Genomic DNA, 21,554 nt, shown 5'->3' on the forward strand with positions numbered 1-21,554 from the left:
ATATGTGACTTTGAAAAATAAAGGCTTCCTTCTCGTTTCATTTAGGTCAAAAATCCGGCCCACAGTAGCTTTTTGCGTAAACTGAACCGTTGAGAGTCCTGTGCTCAAATATTATATCTGTCAAAACTAAGCAGTTTTTATCCATATACTGCCAATTTACATGAATCAGTTCCTACAAGTTTCGCACTAATACATAATTGTGAGTTTATTGCTAATTTTTCCCCATAAAATGTCATAAAATCAGCATCGGTTAAGTGATGCTAACCGAGTTAGCATCACTTAATCGATGCCAACTGAACCTCTGAGTTAGCATCGGTTAAGTGATGGTACCTCAGCCTCACCTGCAGGTGGCACTGTTTCGTACTTCTACACTGCTTCCTCTCCTTATTTATAGTCAGTGATCGAAGCTCAAAAGTAAAATTTCTTGGAAATCTTTCTAAATTAGTTCCCATCAATCTGTGATTTTGATTGCAAAAAATAAAAAAGTGATATTCTAGATGGATTATCAGTGTGAAAAGATTTTCAGTATTATTTAATATTTAAGAGAACTTATCAAATGCAGAAATCACTATTTGTAAATATTTTAACATTTTGTTAATGGGTTCTTTTAACACACTCTGGCACAAGCAGATATCTGCAACATTTAAAAATAAGATGAATAATTATGCTAAACATGAGTTGAAAGTTTTTGGCTTCTAAAATTGCTAAGCAACATTAAACCCAACTTTTTTGTGTTAAAAATTTTAACTAAAAATTTTATATTTTGATATTTTTAATTAAGTCAATGTGAAATTTGGTGTTTCACAGATAAGTACACTGCTGTACAAACCATAGATTAACTTTTTGGATTAACATTAATTAATCTTAAAGGTAAATTTCTCATGGAGTTGTTAACTTGTAAAAGTATTGGAGGCATTTTTACCAGAAGATAACAGATAATCTTCCTTCAGCTGAAGAGTCGACCACATTAGCTTCTCATCCTTTTTTGCTCCTCCTGGGTTTGTGGTGACCCTTTTGCAGCCACTACCCAAAGCGTCCAGCGAACCTTTTTCTGAATTGATCCAAGGTTTCTTCTTCTCAGAGTCTTGCCAGTCTGTCACATCGGTCAGGCTTAATGTGAGAGGAGAAGACAGGATGGGGGACAAACTTCCTGAGCTGCTGGATGCAGAGGGGATTGGCGAGATGTCCTCTCTACCTGGTAGACTGTGTGACTGGAAAGGAAAGGTGAAGTGATGAGAATGTGACGTTGGATTCATCTCAGTCGGATTTTCTGGTTTTCCTAAAATTTTAGATACTCTGTTCTGATCTTCCAGCCAGTTTGCAACCTGTTGCACAGCATCTGAAGTTACCACATTGCTGCCATCTTCCTCCTCGCTTGTTTCTCTGATCCAGTCTGAACTGGTCAGACTGACGCGGCGCAGAATCCCCTCCACCTCCCTGATCTTTCCCACCACTCTCTCTGCCGCGGCTACAACTTCAGTTCCCTCTTTCTCGTGTTTCTGGTTTGCAGTTTTACTGCCAGGACTTAACATCTCATTATCGTATTCGGAAAGCTCGGTGTCAGAGTCGGCCTGGTTTGTGCAGAAAACCTCCCACCTCTGGGAACGTCCAGCAGAAGCAGCTGGCAGCTTCACTCCCCAAACCGGCTTCAGCAGCTCAGAGGAAGAAGTCCTTATGTGCTTCATTTCTCCTCCTGTTGCTCTGCATCTTCTTTCTGTTGCTTCCTGATCAACTATTTGGCACTTTCTCCATGTTGCTTGGCTTGGCGTCGCTCTGAAGTTATACGTCGACGCCTCTTCTACTCTCCGCCTTCTTTTACGGGGAACTTGGACTCCAGGTGATGTTTGTAAGGCATCCCAGCTCTCTGTGTAGTAATTTGGCTTCAGGTTTGTTGCTTGTTGGTTGCCCATCCTCATAAAGGCCTGGCACTCGGAGCAGGATTTTAGCCAGTAGTCCCCCAACGATTCATCTAAGGCATTTAGGGTTTCCCTGAAGTCTGCAAGGCTGAATTTATCGGCCTGATTGTGCTTCGCTGGTTCAGCTGAACCCTCCTCTTCACACTGAGAGGTTGGCATTTGTTGGGTGCATGAATGAGCATCAGAGACGGTAGATGAACTCCGACAGATCTTCTCTTTTAGAAGTTTGTAAAAGCTTAAGGAAGAATAGGTGCTCTCCATGCTGGTGTTTGTAGGTGACGATTGTTAGACCTGAAATAAAAAAATAAAACTTATATTTTTGCACACTTTTTTAGCTGTTGATTTAATTTCTTGTTAGTGCAAAAACACAAAATCTTGTCAAGTATGTTTGGTCTAGTTTCAAGTGCAGTTTGTTTCAGTTTCAGTTTATTCAACACAGCCAAATATTTTAGACTGTGTTCACACTGCAGCCTGAAGTGACCCAATTCTGACTTTTATTTATTGATTTTTTGCCTTATTGCGACCTGAATCTAATCTTTTCATGACAGTCTGAACAACTGAGGTCGGATTTATTTAGAATGTGACCCAGGGCACTTAGATATCCGATACTTTCTGATCTTTTCAAGCGTGATCTGAATCTGAACGGTCAGGTCGCGTTCATCCGACCTGAACGTCACCGATACTCAACAAACGTCACCATTCTGGGTCCTGATGCGTACAAACATGAAGAAAAACAACAATCATGGCGGATCATAATGAGGATTAAGTTTTTAATATGCTGACTTTGTTTGGATAACAACTTTAACATCGTAAGATATGCTCCACCGTTGGCATCCATGTTTACTTCCGCAAACACTGAGTCCTCCTCCTCCTCCTCCTCCTCCTCCTCCTCCTCTTCCTCCTCCTCCTCCTCCTCCTCCTCCTCCTCCTCCTCCTCCTCCTCCTCCTCCTCCTCCTCCTCCTCCTCCTCCTCCTCCTCCTCCTCCTCCTCCTCCTCCTCCTCCTTCTTTTTTATGGCAGTTGTGAAAACACTCCCTATGTGTGATGTTATTCAACCTGTACTGCGCATGCGGGTCATTTTCAGGTCGATTGCAATTCACACTGAACATCACATACAAATCGCATATATATGGAAGTCTGAACAACCACTAAAAATAAAAAATCCGATTGAACAAAAAATCGGAATTGGGTCACTTCAGGCTGCAGTGTGAATGCATAGTTCACTTGAAATAAAACAAAACTACCTTAAAAGTAACTTTGTAGCCAGCTTGTTTTAATTAAATTTTGATGAACTAGTACTTGTTCCATTGGCAGATTAATTCTCTTACAACAAGACATTTCCCCATGTTTTAAGTTAATTGATCTGCCAATAGCACTGGCACCTTTTCATCAATATTAAGGAATTACTGACTTAAAACAAGTGTGTATATCTTGCTGAAAAGTTTATTTTCAGTTAGTTTGTCTTATTCCAAGTGTACTAAGATATTTGCAATAGAAAGTAGACCAAAAATACTTGGTAAGATTTTGTTTTTTGCAATGCAAGAGTAAAAAGTTGCAAGGCTCCCAGTCTTGGTTGTCCAGGTTCTTATTAAATCAAACCGATGTAGTTACCCTGAATCATCAGTTTACAAAGAAGTTTCTCCCTAATTCATTTACAAAATAATTTAAATAATAGTAACACATCTTACCTTCAGGCAAATAGCATCCCTACTTGCAGAAGCAGGTCACTCCTTTGTTGTACCTGCTGTGATGCTCCGGTGACCGAGGACGTGTGTCCACCTTCTGTTGGGAAGCTTTCAGCCAATCACCAACTCAGGATGTAAACTCAAACATCTCCCATTGGTTCGTCTCCCAAAGCTCGCTGGAAGCTAATCCCCCCAGAGGGGAGAAAAGAAACAGACGGAGGGGATTTGCTCTAATTAGTGTAATCTTCTGGACTTCAATCAGTGCCTTAGTTATAAGTCGGTCAATGTCTATTCTACTAGAAGCCATAAAGTTAATCTTGCATAAAGCCTCCATAAAGTTTGCTTTCAGGAGCAAACTTTGAGAAAAGGGTATCGGCTAACGGTTTGGCTGTAAGTCACATTTGTTTGGCTGAAGCTCACTGACCATTGGCTCTATTAAGGTCAGCTGTGCACCATGCTGTGCTGCACAGAAAGCTAATCTGACCACAGACCAGCTGCCTCAGCGCGATCGCTGTCATTTAAACCAAACAAACAACTGCTCATGTGTCCTAATGCAACAACCAGAACTTCAGAGGCGTTAGAGGAGAAAATGAAGGATTTAGATGAAAAAAGAAATGCTAAAAAAAACACTGTAGAATTGTTAGTTTTCATAAATCTTCTATCACTTGGATCAATTTGGACACAAGTAACTTTAGATAAATATGAACTGAAAATATAAACATAACTTTTGCTTCATATTTTTGTGCAGCAATGAAGCTGTAAGGACATAGATTAATTCTGCTTTCATGAAAATACACAACAGTCCATGAGATCGTTTATTTTCACCTGAAATGCGCCGCGCGGCCACTAGGTGGCAGTCATGTATCGACAGAAACATGATTTGAAGGCAGTTTCCTTTCCCAGAGTCACCTGGCCAATGACTGGCCAGTCTCTGAGGACAATAAATACTATATTTTTATGTTTTATTTAATATTATGTATGCAGAATCTTTTAATTACAGTAATTTACAGCCATAAAAAAACTGATAAAATTCAAAGTTAACCACAGTAATCTGTTATACATCAAGATACATCTCTGGTGACCATTGTTTCACTACAAATTTGAAATAAATACATTATTTTTGGACAATATTAGGCTGGATATACATGGCTTACCCAAAACAGCATCCTACCAGCATCCACAACAGGAATGTCTGTAGGGTTAAAATAAATCCTAATCCAAGGAAAGTGGCCACAATCAGATTTTTCTAATGCAGCAAAATAACAGATATATGTGTAACTGAATGTAGATTCAACAGAAAACTAATGAGAAAAAATATATCTCTAAAGCAGAAAATTCAAAGGATTTGTGTCCTTTTCAGAATCAGAGCGACATGTTTGATAATATCAAATTATTAAAATATTTGACTACATTTCAGCAACAGGAAGTGATCATTTAGTTGTCTGCATTTCTCTTGGTGGCACTTCCAGCTCTGCAGCCATTAGAAACAACCAGAATATTTATTAAATGTGAATGTAACACGCCTTTTAGATGAATTACTGCAGCAATAAATGCATAGTAGCTGCTGATAAGTCAAGAAAACTGGTTTCAAAAGCAGATTTAATGTTGAATCATCTTCCTCTTGACAAATTCTTAGCAGATTCTCTGTGGGGTTTCATTGAGGACGGTTAATAACAGAACTATTAATAAATAAAATATTACGGTCATAAAAACAGGCATTGTTACTTCTGGAAGTCTGAGCTTGTCAACAAAGGTAAAAATGAAAAGCTCTACGGTTAATTGGTTCACGGTTGCCGTGACTTTCAGCTTGATATGGACTGACAGTAATGTTATCTGTGCCTTTTTCCTTCCACTTAACTTTCAATTAATGTAATGGCTTTCTCTAAAATCCAACTTTTGGGGGTTTATTCTTCCTTTAGATGCTTTCAGTGACTTTCTGCTGGACAACCAGATAATCGGTCGTTCTCAGTCGTTCTGTTTAGGCTAATCAGAAGTTGGCAGAGTTCCCAAAAGTTGCACTCTATTAAGTTTAGTACTCCTTAAAGAAATTACTCAAGTAAAAGTAAAAAAAAAAGTAGGCTATCTGATGTAATATTTACAAATTATGTAATCAGACAGACAAAAACCGTAAAGCTACGCTGAAATTCTGGTATTTGAAAGACAAAATTAAAAGAAAAATGCACGATTCACACAACTCTTTTACAAATCATAAAAAACTAAGAAACTAAAACAAATAGAACCGGGTGAAGTACTTCCGGTGCCACAGCCGGTAGAAAATATTAGAAAAACAAAGCTTGTGAACAAACAGGAAGTCTCACTTCAACTTAAACTGTGGGTGTGGCCCTATGTCATTTTTTTCTACTCAAGAGAAGCGATACTTTATAAAATATTACTAATGTAAAAGTAAAACTACTCCTGCAAGTACATTTAGAATTATCTAAATATGATCAACAACCGGATGTTGCTACTGGCGGAAGAAACGAACAAAACGACAGGAAGTCATAAGAAGATGTGTTTTTAATGAACAAACTTAATCACGCCAGATTTTAATTGCGACTCTTATTTAATGGAAACATTAAAAAAACTGGAATATTGACAAAGTTTAGCGCTCATTTGTAATGGAATTACAGATATAAACCTTTTTAATTATGTTCTAATACATTAGGAGGCACCTGTTAACGCATTTCCCTGCAAACCCTCCATTCATAACTTCACCCGCTGCTGCTACTCAACAGAATGCGTCATTGTTTGATAAAAAAAGCTGCAAACATTTAATCACAGCAACCATCAGCTCCAGCAGCAGCAGCATCACCCTCCCTCTGTAACTCGTCCCCTGCTTCCCCGGCTCACCGCGCACTGCTGCTGGGTGCAGCGAGGAAAAGGAGGGGGTATAAGGCTGGTAGAGGAGTGTGGGGTTGTAAAAGGAGAGGAGGGGCTCGCTCGGGCTGCCCTATATGGCTGTGGATGAGCTCTATGCTAATATCGGCTTGAAAGGCTCAGCTTGCGTTTCTGCCGGCAGTCAGCGGTGGCTTCCAGAGTCTGAGGAGGCTCCTTCACAGCCATGGCTGAGGGCGGAGAAGGGGAGGATGAGATCCAGTTCTTGAGAACTGTAAGTAAAATAATAAAAAGAGAGAGCGAGAGAAATAATTAATATTTCATCGTTTCAAGCAGACTGAATCGTTTCCGAGTCCCATCAACACTACAAATCATCCAAAGTGTATTTCTGCGGAAGTTATTGAATTGCGTCGTCAGTGTCGCTGGTGCGTCTGCACAATTGATGAGTGTGGAAGTTGCCGCAGGTTGCACGCTGCGCCCCCGCGGTCACGGCGCACCTGTCGGCAGCGCTCATGATGTTCGGGACGATCCAATCCGCAGGTGCAAGGGCGAAATAATCAACCTGATCGCGTTAAAAATCCACAACCAGGTGGATTGAGTAGTATGTCAGGTTTATCGTCGCTGCTTTGACTTTTATGGACGCATTCACGTCCTCGGGGAGAGGAGTTTCAGACCTAAGTTGTCCTTACACGCAAACCGCCCTCCGCGGTGACTATTTTAGTTGTTTGGCGCAGATTGATTACAGCGTCCCTCTCTCTGTGCGGTATTGTAAATGATATGACAGCTTGTGTGTTGGTGTGGTGGGAACAGATATAGTGGTGCCCTGGCAGAGCACATATTATTCTCGCTTGGTTCATAAAACGTTATTATTTTGGTGCTGCATGAAGAGCGATATTGTCAGGCGTCAGCAGATAGTCTTGATATTTAGTTGGAAATCATGTGCATTTAGTCCAGTTTTAATATCTCCGATCCAAAGGGTGCACTAGTTTGCTTTTTGGTTTGTTAAAAATGATGCAGTACAAATGTTCACACTATCTAGATCTTTAAGTTTAGCTTCATTGAACTAATTCAAAAACGATATTAATTGTAAGCATCTGAAACACCAAAAGTGACAAAAATGATTGATTGAACAGCCATAGAAATCTAGAAAGTTGTAGCTAATTTTTATAAACTGTTCAATCAATTTTTTCATACCCAGAAATACATGCATTTTTAATCATTTGGAGACTTTATTTTGTATACAAGTCATAAGAAATGCCAAACTTTAAAGCATTTTTGGTATTTGGGAAATAAAACTGAGCTTAGATAAATGGTTGTTGTTACCAAAATGTTACCATGAAGTAAAATAATTAAATAAATTTTCTTTCTGCAGTAGCTAAGATATGCTAAGATGCTAACTACCTTAGTCACATATCGATTGTTACTGTGAAAGGACTAATATTATGATTGGAAAGTATCTTGGTCATGTCAAGATACTCAGTTGAGGCATTTTCCCAGAATTTGTGGTTTGTTTATGCGATGCTGCTTGAACCTTTAGAACAGAAAATAAGTTTCACTCTTTGTTCAACTCAGTTTTTTTGTGCTCTTTTGCAGTTGTACCGATTTTCTTGATGTACTTTGCCATTCAAGTAGTTGATTGACATTTGCTGACGTTGCTTGGAAATAGCATTTGAAGGCATTGATCATTTTTGTTTTGAATGTTTTAGATTTTTTTTAGATATTCAGTGTAGTGCCATCAAACATTGGACCTGCCTGGTGAACACTGACAGCTTCCCAGATTGAAACAACCAATCATCAAACTGGTGATAAGAAACTGTAAAATTCAGACATCTTACTGGATCATTTTTGTGTTGCCATGAATATTCAGATTTAAGCCAATAACATGATGTGATCTCTAGCTAAGCCATTACTTCTTTATATTCTGTTACATGAGCATTGCGACTCATATTTGCTTATATATACATCTCAAAGAGTTGCTACTGTTACATAATTCATATAAGTTCAACATATATGCTATGCTATGCAGATGCTTTGTCTGCGCTGATGAAGATTCACTTAGGTGTTGCCATTTGTGCCTCTTTTGGCTCCAGACATTTGGGGCTGCATCCTGAGCAACAACCTGTACTTCATTTGTGTGACTTATGAATAGGAATGCGCAGTATATACGGTAGAAATTTGGCCTACAATAGAGAGCTGTAGTCTACCGGCTAACTGTGGTAAGGCTTGTTGCATTAAAGGTGTAATTATTAACCGAATGTTAACCCTTTGAAGTCGTCACTTCTGTATGCATATATATGCATTTAAAATGCCTTGAAAAAAGACGCTTTCAAGTAGTGCATTATTTGTTTTATTTACTAGTAGAGATCGATCATGTTAGCCATAGCATAGTGCGATTTTACTTACGGACTCGAAAAAATGGCTTTCGTGTTGCATTCGCTCAGTTTTTGGTCGAAAACAACTCGCATTGCACTCAACGCGTAAATGCGACTATGCTATGGCTAACATGATCGATCATATTCCTGGTTTTATTTGGAATTAAATATAAAACAAAATCAATACAAAACCACTACTTTTACACATTATGAATTCTCCAATGTCCAACAGAAATGAAATGCACATTTTAAATTTTCTTTATACAGAAGTCTTTTAAATGCATGACGTCATGCCCGCCACAGGGTGGGCGTCGACCTCAGAGGGTTAATGACAAGAGTCATAAATACTCATGAAGACTGATTCATGTTTATAACTGGTGTTATGTCATGTTTATTACAGTGTCACGTTAGCTTTACGCACACCCCTTCAAATAAAGTGTTACCCAAAGTTTTTGACAATTTTTGAGAAAAATCTGCAATAAATTCCCAATTATCTATTAGTGCTAAAATCTGTGGGGATTTATTGTTATCCATGGTAATCCTCAAGAAACTGGAGGAACTGATTGATATATTTTGGCAGTAAACAGATAAAAACTGCATTGATTTGATTGATAACAATATTTAAGCTCACTTAGTGTTTAGTCAAGAATCTAGAGGGCCACATAACAAGCTACAGCGGTCCAGATTTGGCCCACGCGCCTTGAGTTTGACACATGTGCAGTAAGCAGCCTGAAGGCCGGGCTGAGCTGTCGGAAGCAGATTGGGACCTTGTTCTTAACAGCTCCTACTATTTGTGATGCCAGTGATATGCTGACCCACGCCTCTCAGATTCTACTGTCACACTGGCATCCTGCTCATCTGATGACAACAGCGATTTGAGAGCGGCGGAGTCAGAGGGGGAGGGCGGTCTTTCCCTGAGCTTCTTAGAGCTGAGAGAAATGGGATTTTACAGGAAACCCTAAAGAAGAATGCTCTGGAAACCAACTCATCAGTTTATTATTGTTTTTGTTTGTTTTGTTTACAGCCGTAGAGACAATTTCACTCTGTTTTACTAGTTAAAAACGAGGTTGGATTTGCAAATATTTTGTTTTTTTCTGACAGTAAATTTCTAAATAACTGATGCCAAGACAATGCTGGTAAATTTGTCATCTGAGTTGTTTATCAGAACTATCTGTATTTTGTCAATCTTTTATCTTCGACAACAGTGGATAAGTAAAGACGAGAATCGAGTCTGTGTCTGAACTGATTCAGATCTTGATCCAGATCCAGACTGAAACCCAAACGTCTCACTTGGTTCATGCCTCAGCTCTTCTTTTGAGTAATACCGCCAACCACAAGAGGAACAAACAAGCATAACTTTCACTGCCATCTAATCTAAACCGGTTTAGACACAGGCTTGTTTCTTTTTGGAAGATTTAGAAGTTCAAACGTAACACAGTTTAATTCCTGAGGCTTTTGGCATCAAGGTGATTGAACTGACTGGAGAAAACTGTTAACAGTTAATACATTTCAACTGGGGAAATATTTATCATCTTTTTTTGTATTCTGCAAAAGTCACACGCCAGAAAAACCTGACTCATGTTCTCTTTCTCAGCCAAGTTGATTTTATTTCTAGGTTTATTTTGTAACAATACATAAGACGACTGAAAGTCCTTTTTGCCTGTATCAGGGCAGGTGAGTTGCACCTTTTCTCAAACGCAGGTGATTGACGCTTGTATGGCAGCAGCAGCAGCAGCTTCTCTGCTGGGCTTATTTGGAGTTTATGTTGTTCTGGAAGCCTTGTGCATACCAGGCCAGAGACTCTGGGGGTTTAAATTTAGCCTTTTTTAAGACGATGCTTCCCAAGCACATACAGCTCTGCTGGCCTGGCACTAAACCACACCAAGGGGAACTGCTTTAGCAATGACAGCACAAGACTCGAAACACTTAAACACCATTTTTATGGGGATGAAGTAGCATTTAAACGTAACCACTGAGTAATATATGAAATTTTCTGGAGCTTAGTGTGTCTGGTAATAGGCAGGGTTAAAAAGTTGACAGATGTTCGGTGGATTTTAAATTAGAAGTGATAGTTGTATTCAGATTTAAGTGCTTTTCAACTTATAAAATGCTCCTTACAATAAAATCCATCGTAGGAAAATGAACCCACGTTATACTCACTGCATTCCTTTAAAAGCTTGAAATGCTGAGAAAAATAAAGAAGTAAAACTAACTCTTAGTATTTCAGGATTGGTAGTGTGGCTTCAAGAGATTATTTATTTTATTCTGCATGATTTATGGAACAAGAAATAAAATAAATAATGAGTTGGATAACTTGCTTAAATTATAGTGCCGTGTTTTTAAACATTATCTGCTTCAAAAGTTGTTTAATAATTCAGTTCATGGCATAATTTCCTAGAAATGTTCATTCATGATCTGGATTTGGCCCAAAACAAAATTTAGTTTTACACCACTGCTATATAATAAACATTAGAAATTATTATTATCTTATAGAATATTGACAGATTATTTTATCTGTAAGTGTGGAAAGACACTTTTAGATATAAGAAAGGATCTTGAATGGACAGCAGACTTTTTAGAAAAAGTGGAAAGAAAAGGAAACATCCTGTGTGAGTCACTGCATCACTATTCCAGTACGCTGCATTTCCTTCGCGTCACTCGCTGATGTCCTTGCAAAGTTTGCCTCTCTTGTGGATGTGTCCTAAACCATCAGGTGAAGCTCTCCCAGCTGGACCCAAATGAAATGTGAAGGATTTCCTCTGTATTGATTTAGCAGGGCTGGCTGGCAGAGGACCAGTGTGTGCTCTCAGTCATCTGTAATGAAGGACAGGGAGGCGGCTGCCGGCGCCATCAGTCACAGAAACACATGATTTAACTCTAGCTGGGTCCAACGCAACAACTTTTAATTTAATTTGTAAATGAAATGTCAGAGGTGTAATGGGGCAGATCCCATTAATTGATCGTTTAAATTATGCAGGACTGCATAGAATTGTGTTAGCTTAGCATTTCCCCGCTGGAAAAGGGGTGACTTACGTTTGCATCATGGGATATTTGGATTTCAGTGATGTAACTATCTGCCTATAAAACAGGAAGGAGGTATGATGACATTTTTCTCTTTTCAGTTTCCGTTCAAATGATGCAGGAAGAGCTAATTAGTGACAACATGACCTTTTATGACACGCTTAGCGCTTCCAATACGACACACTGCCTGAGTTATTGACTGTAAACTTGTTATGTTTTGTATTTTTACAGTTATCAAATATAAAATTAGCAGGTAACAAGAAAGTCAGTGGATGGGCTTCCTTGAGTAATCAGTAGAGAGTAAAAATAAATGCAACTGTTGGGGTTTTTTTTTTTGGTTGATTTTCATTATTGATCAGTGGTTTTTATTTTAAAACTTTGAGTTGTTAGTAATTTTTCATACATTTGCATAATCTCCTGAAATTAATTGGCAGGATCCCCAGAGAGCTTAGAGCTTTGTTGGACTGAATTGATTTTTATTTGTCTTTATTTTTTTTCCTCCTGCTTTTGGATTGCTTCATTGGCTCGAAGAGGGGCTGTGTGGAGTAGTTATGAACAGTCAGTATGCTACCTGCAGTAGTTAAAAAACAGAAGCCCTGTAGTACTTCTGACACCCACTCATGAGTCAGCAGATGGTGCATTCGTGTTTAATTCAAATATTTTGTCACATGTTGAGTTTTTGGTCAATAGTCTCAATGCGCTGCTTCAAAATGGGCTAATTTGGTTAAGAAAGCGGTTTTGACCTCTACTCAACACAGACAGCTACAGCAATCTCTACTCTGGCTCCTGGTAGTTATGTTTTCATCTAACTCAAAAATGCTAGGCTAATGTTATCATGTTTCATTTCTGTTTTTATATGACTTATTGATAATTTGGGTCCCATGTGTTTCATTGCAGTTTTGTACAGAGTGAACAAAAATAAAAGGTTATTTTCCTGTTTCTGACCTTGCAGAAATATTTACTGACTACTGTTTCAACTCTGTGCATCTATACTGGGGTGCTAGCTGCTTGCTACAAACACATATTTGTAAGATTGACGATATAATACATAAGGTTTGCCAGCCATGCACTTGAAAACAGTAGGGATTTTTGCAAAATGGCTGACCAGGTTAGCTTTGACTCCAATATAAATCATTTAAAAACACTTTGAGGCAGGAAACACTTAAATTTGTATCAGTAAATTACTATTTCAGATGGAATATAAGTTAGTTTTACTCAAATGAGTATTTCCCGTTTATTCTCCAAACCATAAATTAACACAATCTGTTTCTTTATGTGAGTAAGACACTGACTGCTAATAAATAATACATACAACAACTAGGGTTGTGTAATTATATCAATTCTACAGTATTTATCTTTTTTTTCCAACCTAGTTAGGTATCAATTTTTCGTCCGTGAGTATCAATATGTTAAACCAAAGGGGTACAATGTAACTTTGAACAGAGTAGCTTCTGTTAGATCTGAGTATCCAGCTATAGATTACATCTAGATTACAGTTGCTGTAATCCAGATGAGACATCTTGTTCTCCTGAATAAACCCACAAATCATTAGCAAGTCTTTTAGCTTTTTCACTGACAATTTTACTGCAAACCCTTCAGAAGCGTTACATTTTATCCTGCGTCTTTTCTTTATTTACTAAGTTACTATCAATGAATAGTAACTTAACATTTTTTCAGTCCCTCCAGGATTTTGTGATTCCTTTTGGGATTTTTTTTGCAATAAAAATCAAAGTGTGGTTCTAATTTGTAAATATTTGAGCTCATTTATGACGGTAAATGTGATTTTTTTTTTATTCCTGTATATATCATGGACAATAACCTGACATTAATTAAAGCTGAGCCAGCTGTTTAGTACAATTAAGAAAGTTTTTGACAATTTTTGAGAAATTTGTTGATTTTGTGTGAATTTCCACAATAATTCTCAAGAACCTGGAGGAATTGTTTGATATAATTTGGCAGTAAACAGATAAAAACTGCATTGATTTGATTGATAACATGATATTTAAACTAACTTAGTAAGGCACAATAATCAATAAATCAATTAATTGCATGATAAATTAAAACAAACTATAATTTCCATTAGCATGATTTATCGTTTATCTCTTTTTCTTTCTTTCTACCAAAAACTGGAGGATTAAAGTTTTTAGTTTAGTGCTTTGGTCTCAACTAGCCCGTTTTGTGAAGCACGGTTTTGTTTAGGATTCATTTTATTTGTTGTTTCGTTTATTCATTTTGGATATTTCAAATGTCTTCCGGTTCCAGTGTTTAAATGTTTGTTAGAATTTAAAGTTTACTGATCTTTTAGAATGTGTTCTTGCATTATTATTTTGCCATTGCCACTATATTATTTAAAAATAGTCTCAAAACGACAATATTACTGTTTATCGCAATAACTGCTGGAATAATTTGTCGACCAGCAAAATATGTGACCGGGTCACACTTAGTGTTTAGTTTAGAATCTAGTGGGCCACATAAAAAGCTACAGCGGGCCAGATCTGGCCCACGGGCCTTGAGTTTGACACCTGCGTACTAAGTGATGTATTTTCTGAGGAGGTAATTTTGTAGCACATAAAGTTTGAAACACAAACAGCGCTTTAAAACGGTTAGCTGTTTGGCTCTACGCCGGTCGATGCCTTAACTTCTCCTGATCTCGGCTCTTTTTCGCCTCTCACACATAAACAACTCGTCGAGTCTCTTCACGCAGCATTTCTGCTGGCCTGAGGTGATGAACGATGAAACAGAAACTCACTCAATTGTTTCTTTCTGGTTAGCTGGATGAGTTGCTCCTGCATGCATGGAGGCTTTCATTATTTAGAGGCAATATGCATGCAAAGTAAGCCCAGAAAATCCAATTAGTTAGGAGGACTCCACATAGTAGGTAGCCTGACAGCGGAATATAATTGATGCTTTCTAACATGTAGCCTAATGTGTAATGCATTATTCAGTTTGACCTGTGCATTTATGCACTTGTACTTATACATACACCTACACAGATAATTTATGCTTACATGTTTGTGCATAAAGGATGACTCTGGCCGTATATTAGATGCATCCATCCATTAGTTGCCCAAGGTATGATAGATAAGCAGGGCAGAGAAAAATGGCTTTGTTGGCTTACTGTATGAAAATGTGATGTATGATTTAAAAATGATACAAAGCTCTGCTGCACACGTACTGATATAAAGGAAATGGTTGGTTAAAGCTGGAGATCAGTTTGAAATAACATTTTTTTTTATATAAATAGAGAAGCAGAAGTGACCTGTTTGTAGAAGGAGCTACAAATTTTTTTTTTGAATTGTTAAATTTTGGTTGTATTTTTAGCTTGTTTTAACATTCTATTCTTTGGTCATCTAATTTTAGTGTAAAACAACTTTAATATGACACATGATTTGCTTAAAGCTCATATAATGTCATTTATAAAACTTTTCCTTTTCATTTAAATATTAATTTCCCTGTTTAAAGTTTAGAAATATGTAAGGAAAACGTCTAAAGAAGTGAAAGCAATCGAAAAGCCGTTGAGAATATAGCCTGAGCTTGCTGCGTTTGATGACGTTAAATACAGAAAACCAACCAGCAGCTAATAAAAAATGTCCAGCCAAGAAGAAATAAGAAATTTAAAAGTCTGTTGGTCTGTTGTGACAAAATTCATAATTTGGAAAATTGAAATCCTTGCAGAAAGCAGCTGCAGATTATATAATGTGCTCCAATTCTGACCTGCATTGTTACACTGACTCAGCAGTCCGTTTCTTCCAAACAACTGTGGCCCCAAATATGTTTTTGTTTTTTCTGAAATGTGCAGTGGTTGCGTAAAACATAGCAGCAGTGAATGGAAGCAGCTGAAAGTCTCATTTTTTTCACACATAATCTGTTTTACCTGATATGATACTGCACTGCATTGATGTAAAAAACTAAATACCTATGATAAAAAATTAATTTACAGTTGCTAATTTTCACCATATAATTTTACTGTAAAATTATATGTTGCCCCGGTTATAATGGGAAAATATTGGCTTTCAATCTGTTGTGCAGGGATTTTGCAAAAATACTGTGGGTGAAACATGTTGGAGGAACATTTGAAAAGACAGATTAAATAATGCTATCTGTTACCTAAAGGATGTTTTGTTTCTCAATCCTGGAGCAGAAACTGTTTGGAAAAAAAAAGATAAAGTGAGCTTCTTTACTTTTAAAAAGTAATAAAGCTTTTTTTATTATCTTTTTTTTTGTGTTGCCAGTGATATAATTCATATATAGAAAGTCTTTCCTGTAGAGAACAGTTGTGCTCTGCTGATTCTTACTCATTTGGGTCCTAGAGAGACTCCACAAAGCCGATATTTGTGGGAAAATTTATTTTGAAATCATTTACCTGCTTTGTAAACACTGTAAAGACTTGTGGGGATTTATTTCTGTTTTTTGTTTGTTTTGCTGTGAAGACTTGTTTGATTTTCTGGATCTCAAAAATAATGAAGTTTGCTTTTCTCTGCGGTCGGGTTTGGTTTTTGTGGATTGATTTTGCCCATTTTGTTGAGAGTGGCATGATACTTTGTCAATAAGTGCTGATCATTTTTGAAAAGCATAATTTTTTTTTAAAGCAGCAGACTGAAGCACACCGCAGGATGACAGCTCTGCCGATCGGAACCAACATTATTCTGTTAGAAATGAAAAGTTACCGTTTTCTCTGAACATTTTACTGAGAAAATACTTTATTAGCCATTGTAAGAGAATACATATTTATTGTAAGAAACAGGTGATAAGCCAAAAGAAAAGGAGAAATCTTTAACCATTTCTCATTTTCTGCAAATAAAAACTAAATTTTTGCTTGTAAATTCAGACATGTTGTCAGTAGTTCATATAATAAAAGAACAGAGTTAATTTTGCTCAAACAAAGACCTATAAAAAGTTAAATCAGAGAAAATGATCATTCTAAGTGGTTTCTTAATTTTTTCCAGAGCTGTATGTTCAGTGTTTTGCAGCCACCAAAAGATTTTATGAGCTACACATTAATCTTTCCATCCACCATGGAAATATTTTTTTCACCAAGATGTGAAGTTTTAGTTAGAAATTTTTTAGAAAAAGCAATAACATTTCTGAGCTCCAAAAATTGAAAATATGCTTCAAAAAAAGAACTGAAATTTTAAGACTAATCGCAGAAATTTTCTAGGAAAAAGAACAAAACATATGCCTATAAAAATTAAATCAGCAGAACTGAACTTTTTAAGTGGTCTCTTAATTTTTTCCAGTTGTATGTTCAGTCTTTTGTGACAATTTGACTTTTTAAATGCTAGAAAAGGTTTCACATTCCTTTAACTTGTACTCAGAAATGTTCAGTACCTGCAAGACGTTGCACAAGACAGACTGAATGATTTATATCAAGGGTCTGCAGCTGCAGCGCTGCAAGTGGCTTTTTGAATAAAATAACAAGGAACCATTCCATATCTTTAAATAAAAATACAAAACAAATGCAAGTTGTAGCAATTTTTTAGTATTTTATGGCTTAATTGGATTAAATGCACAAAATAGAATGAGACTGAAAATACCGGTAGTATTTTATAATCTTAATTTTTCTTGTCATTATGTTGAACAACAATAAATTACAATATATTTCCCACTGTAGGAATATATATGTTGTTTCTTTAAAAAAAAAATTCTTAAGTTTCAGCTGAACTGAAAGCAAAAGTGGCTTTTGGGATTGTAAAGCTTGCAGACACAGTTTACAGAATATTCATGTTTTAGAGCGGCCTAGTCAAATCCAAATCCAATTGATTTCAATTGATTTAAAAATTGATATTCAGATTCTGTCCATTCAGTCTGACTGAGTTTGAACTGAAAATCTCAAACAATTTCACAATAATGCAGCAGGAATGTGTTATTTTTTAAGCTTAATTTGTTTAAATATTTATTTTTTTTCAAACCTAAGTTGATTTTTTTTTATGGGTTTTTTTTTGGTCTACTGTGATAATGCATTTTGTAAAAATGAAGCAGACACTGTAAAATCATAAAGCTGAGGTTGTGCTGAAAATAACAACACCAAAAAAGGCAAGCTAAATAGGTAAGGCAAAAATATAAGAATAAATTCAAAATTAGACCTCAGAACTTCCAGGGTTAGCAATACTATGTCAATAACATGTTATTTTTTAACTAGTTTAACTAGTACAAGTACTAATTTTTTCCAACTTAAGTTGATTTTTCACCTCAAGCAGAAAAAATTCTTTCTATGACAAAATTTGCGGCTCTAATGCAGATTATCAGGCTCTTGTTTTCACACATCTACACAGTATCTGCTTCTCTCTAAATGTTGTTAGCAAAGCTTCACTAAAAACACCCAGCTCAGGCCGTATACTTAGCACCCCGCCTGACATTTATGAGAAACTTGACTCCCGTCAAGCCAGACCAGTTTAAACAGACTGCACTCGAAGACGGTGTGAACAAGGAGACACATTTTCTGGAATTCTTCTAATTAATTTGGATTTCAAACATGTCTTCTGTCTTTCAAAAAGACTCAACAAGCGTTGCCCTCTCAAGTATATCGAGAAGCAAGTGCGTCAAAATAGCAGCAACAGATTCAACTTTTCTCAAGTTCACATTGGTGGCAGCGGCGGGTGAATTATAGGAGTTTATTTGGCACGCAGGAGCATTGGGAGAGATCTCGGGTTTCGTTCGGTGGATGCATCAGGTCTCACACACACACACACCCACGCACACACACACACACACACACACACCCACACACACACTCACACACACACACACCTGCTGCTGTCACACACATTCCGGTTATCTAGCACAAAGACAAACAGGAAGAACAAACAGGATGAGAAATACTCGTGGTTTATTCTGGAGGGTCAACACACCCAAAAGCGCCAAGAGAAACCAAACGGTTGCGAAAGAAACCAGCGTATTTTCCTGTTCTCGCTGTGTTATAACACTGATATTGGTGCAGATATGTTGAAGACGGGTGGGAGAGGCCAGGGTCAAGTTCCCCCCGCTGCACACATCCACCCAACCCTCACTTACCTCCTCCTACCAGAGCCCTATACATAGTAATGAAGCTGCTTCTTATCTGTCTAGCTGTCTAGCAGATGGTCACTGCTGTCGCAAAGATCGCTGTGCCCCAGCGTCTCTGGATTCTCTGGCTTGTAACCAAGTCAGGAGTGCAGAGGCAGAAACTGTCTCAAAATGTCAGCCACACATGGCAGCTTCATTAGAACCTGAACCTTTTTTTATTGGTGATAAGACCTGTGAAAAATCTGTCAAATATGATTCTATTTATTGGCCACTGTATCGGCCGTTTCTGCTTACTCGTCCTCTTTCCGTCTAGACAGCGTTCGGTCTAAACCTATAGACAAAATTTAAAAAGTTTCTAGGGTTTTTGTCTTGTAGATGTTGCAAGATACATCTTAGTTGAGTCTGAAGTTAGCATCCAAAGCCGGGAGTTTAAGTCAAAGTAAAGCGTTTGGAGTCAGACTGAACACTTCTGCTTGAGGTTTATATTATAAATGTACGCAAAACTCGGTCAATATTCTGCTAATGTTAAAAAAATACTAATTTTTCAATTGCTATGTTTCCATTAAATAACAAATGCAATTGAACTTATGTGTGAATAAGCTGGTTATTAAGAAATTAGTGCTGAGATATGTCTAAAAATGCTAGCACTCATGCTAGCACTCATGCTAGCACTAATAACTTTTGATCAAAAACATGGTTTTCAAAATTATTATGTTTTCATTAAGCAAATTTATTTTAGTAATTCAAATTCGTGCAATTTTAAGGACAACGGAAACACAGGTAGAGAAACTGAACATTTTAAAGTGTTTTCAGTGTTTCTTTATCTTATAGATCAGTGTTGTTAAACTCATTTTTGTTTTGGGCCAAATCCAGATCCTGAATGCTCTTAAAGGGCCGGTTGTGCCAGAAAGTATTGATTAAACCTGTTCACAAACTGTTAAAATATCAATGAATCCTTAAAATTAAATATTATTATGGAACATCTTTTCAGTTCCTCCAAGATTCTCAGATTCTTTTTGCTATAAAAATAAAAGTGTTTGGAAATATTTGCGATATTTGAGCTTATTTATGACGGTAAATGTGACTTTTTTTTATTCCTCGCTGTACAGATCATGGACTATTATCTGACATCAGTCAAAACTGATCCAGGTATTTAGTACAAGTAAGAAAATGTTTCACAATTTTTGAGAAAAATCTGCAATAAACTCGCAGTTTTTAGCTCAGTTTGTTGATTTTGTGTGAATTTCCATGATAATTCTCAAGAAACTGGAGGGACTGATTGATATAATTTTACAATAAACAGATAAAACTTTGATTTGATTGACAACATAATATTTAAGCTCACTAAGTGTTTAGTTGAGAATCTAGAGGGCCACATAAAAAGCTACGGCGGGCCGGATCTGGCCCGCGGGCCTCGAGTTTGACACCTGTAGATCAGACGGTATACTGAAGCCACAGAAATGCTAGCTGCCAAGATTTGTTTTGGTTGAAAAGAAACCACGTTATAATTTATTTACACATAAGATGCATTAGATTTTTCTGTTGGAGCTTTAAGGTTTAGTTGTAACATTTTAAACCAGCTTGTTTCAACCGCTGCTGTTTTACAGGAACATGCTGACAAACAGAGGTTGTGCATAACTATGTTTTAATGAGGTGGAAAATGCCAAAAGTGCCAATAAACAATTCATACTTGCAATTTCCTCTGCTTCTGATATTGAAGTTTGAGCTGCTCAGTGACCTCTGACCTCAGGCGGTGTTCATTTTGTTTCTCTGGGGTGAAGACTGGAGCGCGGCAATATTCTCTCTGAACCCCAGGATTCACTGTCTCTGTTTTGCTCCAATATTTAGACATGAACAGCTTTTGTTGAGAAAATCAACAAAATAATTCAGAAACTAAGTTTTTCTGCTGTTGCTGAGTTTAAACATTTCAGTTCTTCTGGATAAATCACTGGAGTTATACTGGTCTAAAAAAATGTTGCCATCTTGTTTGGAAAGCGTTGTGCCTGGAAGTAGAAGATATGAAAGAAGTTTTGTTTTCTTGAACAGCAGTTTACAAAAAAAAAGGATTGGGGATCTACAAAAATTTAAGCTAAACTGTGAAGAGGAATAAAAATAATTTATGGTTTTTATACTCAAAATGTTTGTCAGTCATTACTTTCTAGAACACAGATGTCAAACTCAAGGTCCGTGGGCCAAATTCGGGCCGCTATAGCGTTTTATGTGGCCCTCTAGTTTCTAGACTAAACACTAAGTGAGCTTAAATATTATTTAATCAATCAAATGAATGCAGTTTTTATCTGTTTACTGCCAAATGATATCAATCAGTCCCTCCAGTTTCTTGAGAATTATTATGGAAATTCATACAAAATAAGCAAATTGAATTAGTTTTGTAGATTTTTCTCATAAATTGTCAAAAACTTTCATACTTGTACTATTGATGTCAGATTATAGTCCATGATCTGTGCAACAAGTTATAAAAAGTCACATTTACCGTCATAAATAAGGTAAAATATTTCCAAATAGAACCACAAACACTTTGATTTTTATTGCAAAAAATCATTAAAAGAATCACAAAATTCTGGAGGTACTGAAAAGATGTTCAATAATATTTAATTTTAAGAATTCATTGATATTTGAACAGTTTGTGAGCAGGATTTATCAATACATTCTGACACAACCGGCCCTTTAAGAGCACTGATGATTTGGATTTGGCCCAAAACGAA

At 37.0% G+C, this 21,554-nt stretch overlaps 2 protein-coding genes across 5 annotated transcripts in view; one reads left to right on the forward strand and one right to left on the reverse strand.

Annotated features, from left to right (window-relative positions):
* Nucleotides 1–890: 890 nt before the first annotated feature.
* On the reverse strand, nt 891–3,767 carry LOC122825853. The gene is made up of 2 exons (XM_044107435.1): nt 3,605–3,767; nt 891–2,207 (listed from the first exon to the last, which is right to left on the reverse strand). Exon 2 carries the CDS (start codon nt 2,175–2,177, stop codon nt 891–893), a length of 1,287 nt encoding a protein of 428 aa, XP_043963370.1. The 5' UTR covers nt 2,178–2,207; nt 3,605–3,767.
* Nucleotides 3,768–6,514: 2,747 nt separating this feature from the next.
* The window catches only part of ryr3 (ryanodine receptor 3), a 131,246-nt gene continuing 116,206 nt past the window's right edge, over nt 6,515–21,554 (forward strand). For 2 of the 4 annotated variants that reach the window (XM_044105732.1, XM_044105734.1), the window contains exon 1: nt 6,515–6,710. In XM_044105732.1, the coding sequence (XP_043961667.1) occupies nt 6,663–6,710 (48 nt within the window). In that variant the 5' untranslated portion in view covers nt 6,515–6,662. The remainder of the gene's footprint in view (nt 6,711–21,554) is intronic. The other 2 variants (XM_044105735.1, XM_044105736.1) reach the window with 1 other exon arrangement.

Source organism: Gambusia affinis, linkage group LG22, assembly GCF_019740435.1.
Source record: "Gambusia affinis linkage group LG22, SWU_Gaff_1.0, whole genome shotgun sequence".
Classification (NCBI taxonomy): Eukaryota; Metazoa; Chordata; class Actinopteri; order Cyprinodontiformes; family Poeciliidae; genus Gambusia; species Gambusia affinis.

Excerpts from the sequence above, each read along its gene's own strand:
- LOC122825853 (XM_044107435.1), bottom strand. The coding sequence starts at position 2,177 with ATGGAGAGCACCTATTCTTCCTTAAGCTTTTACAAACTTCTAAAAGAG.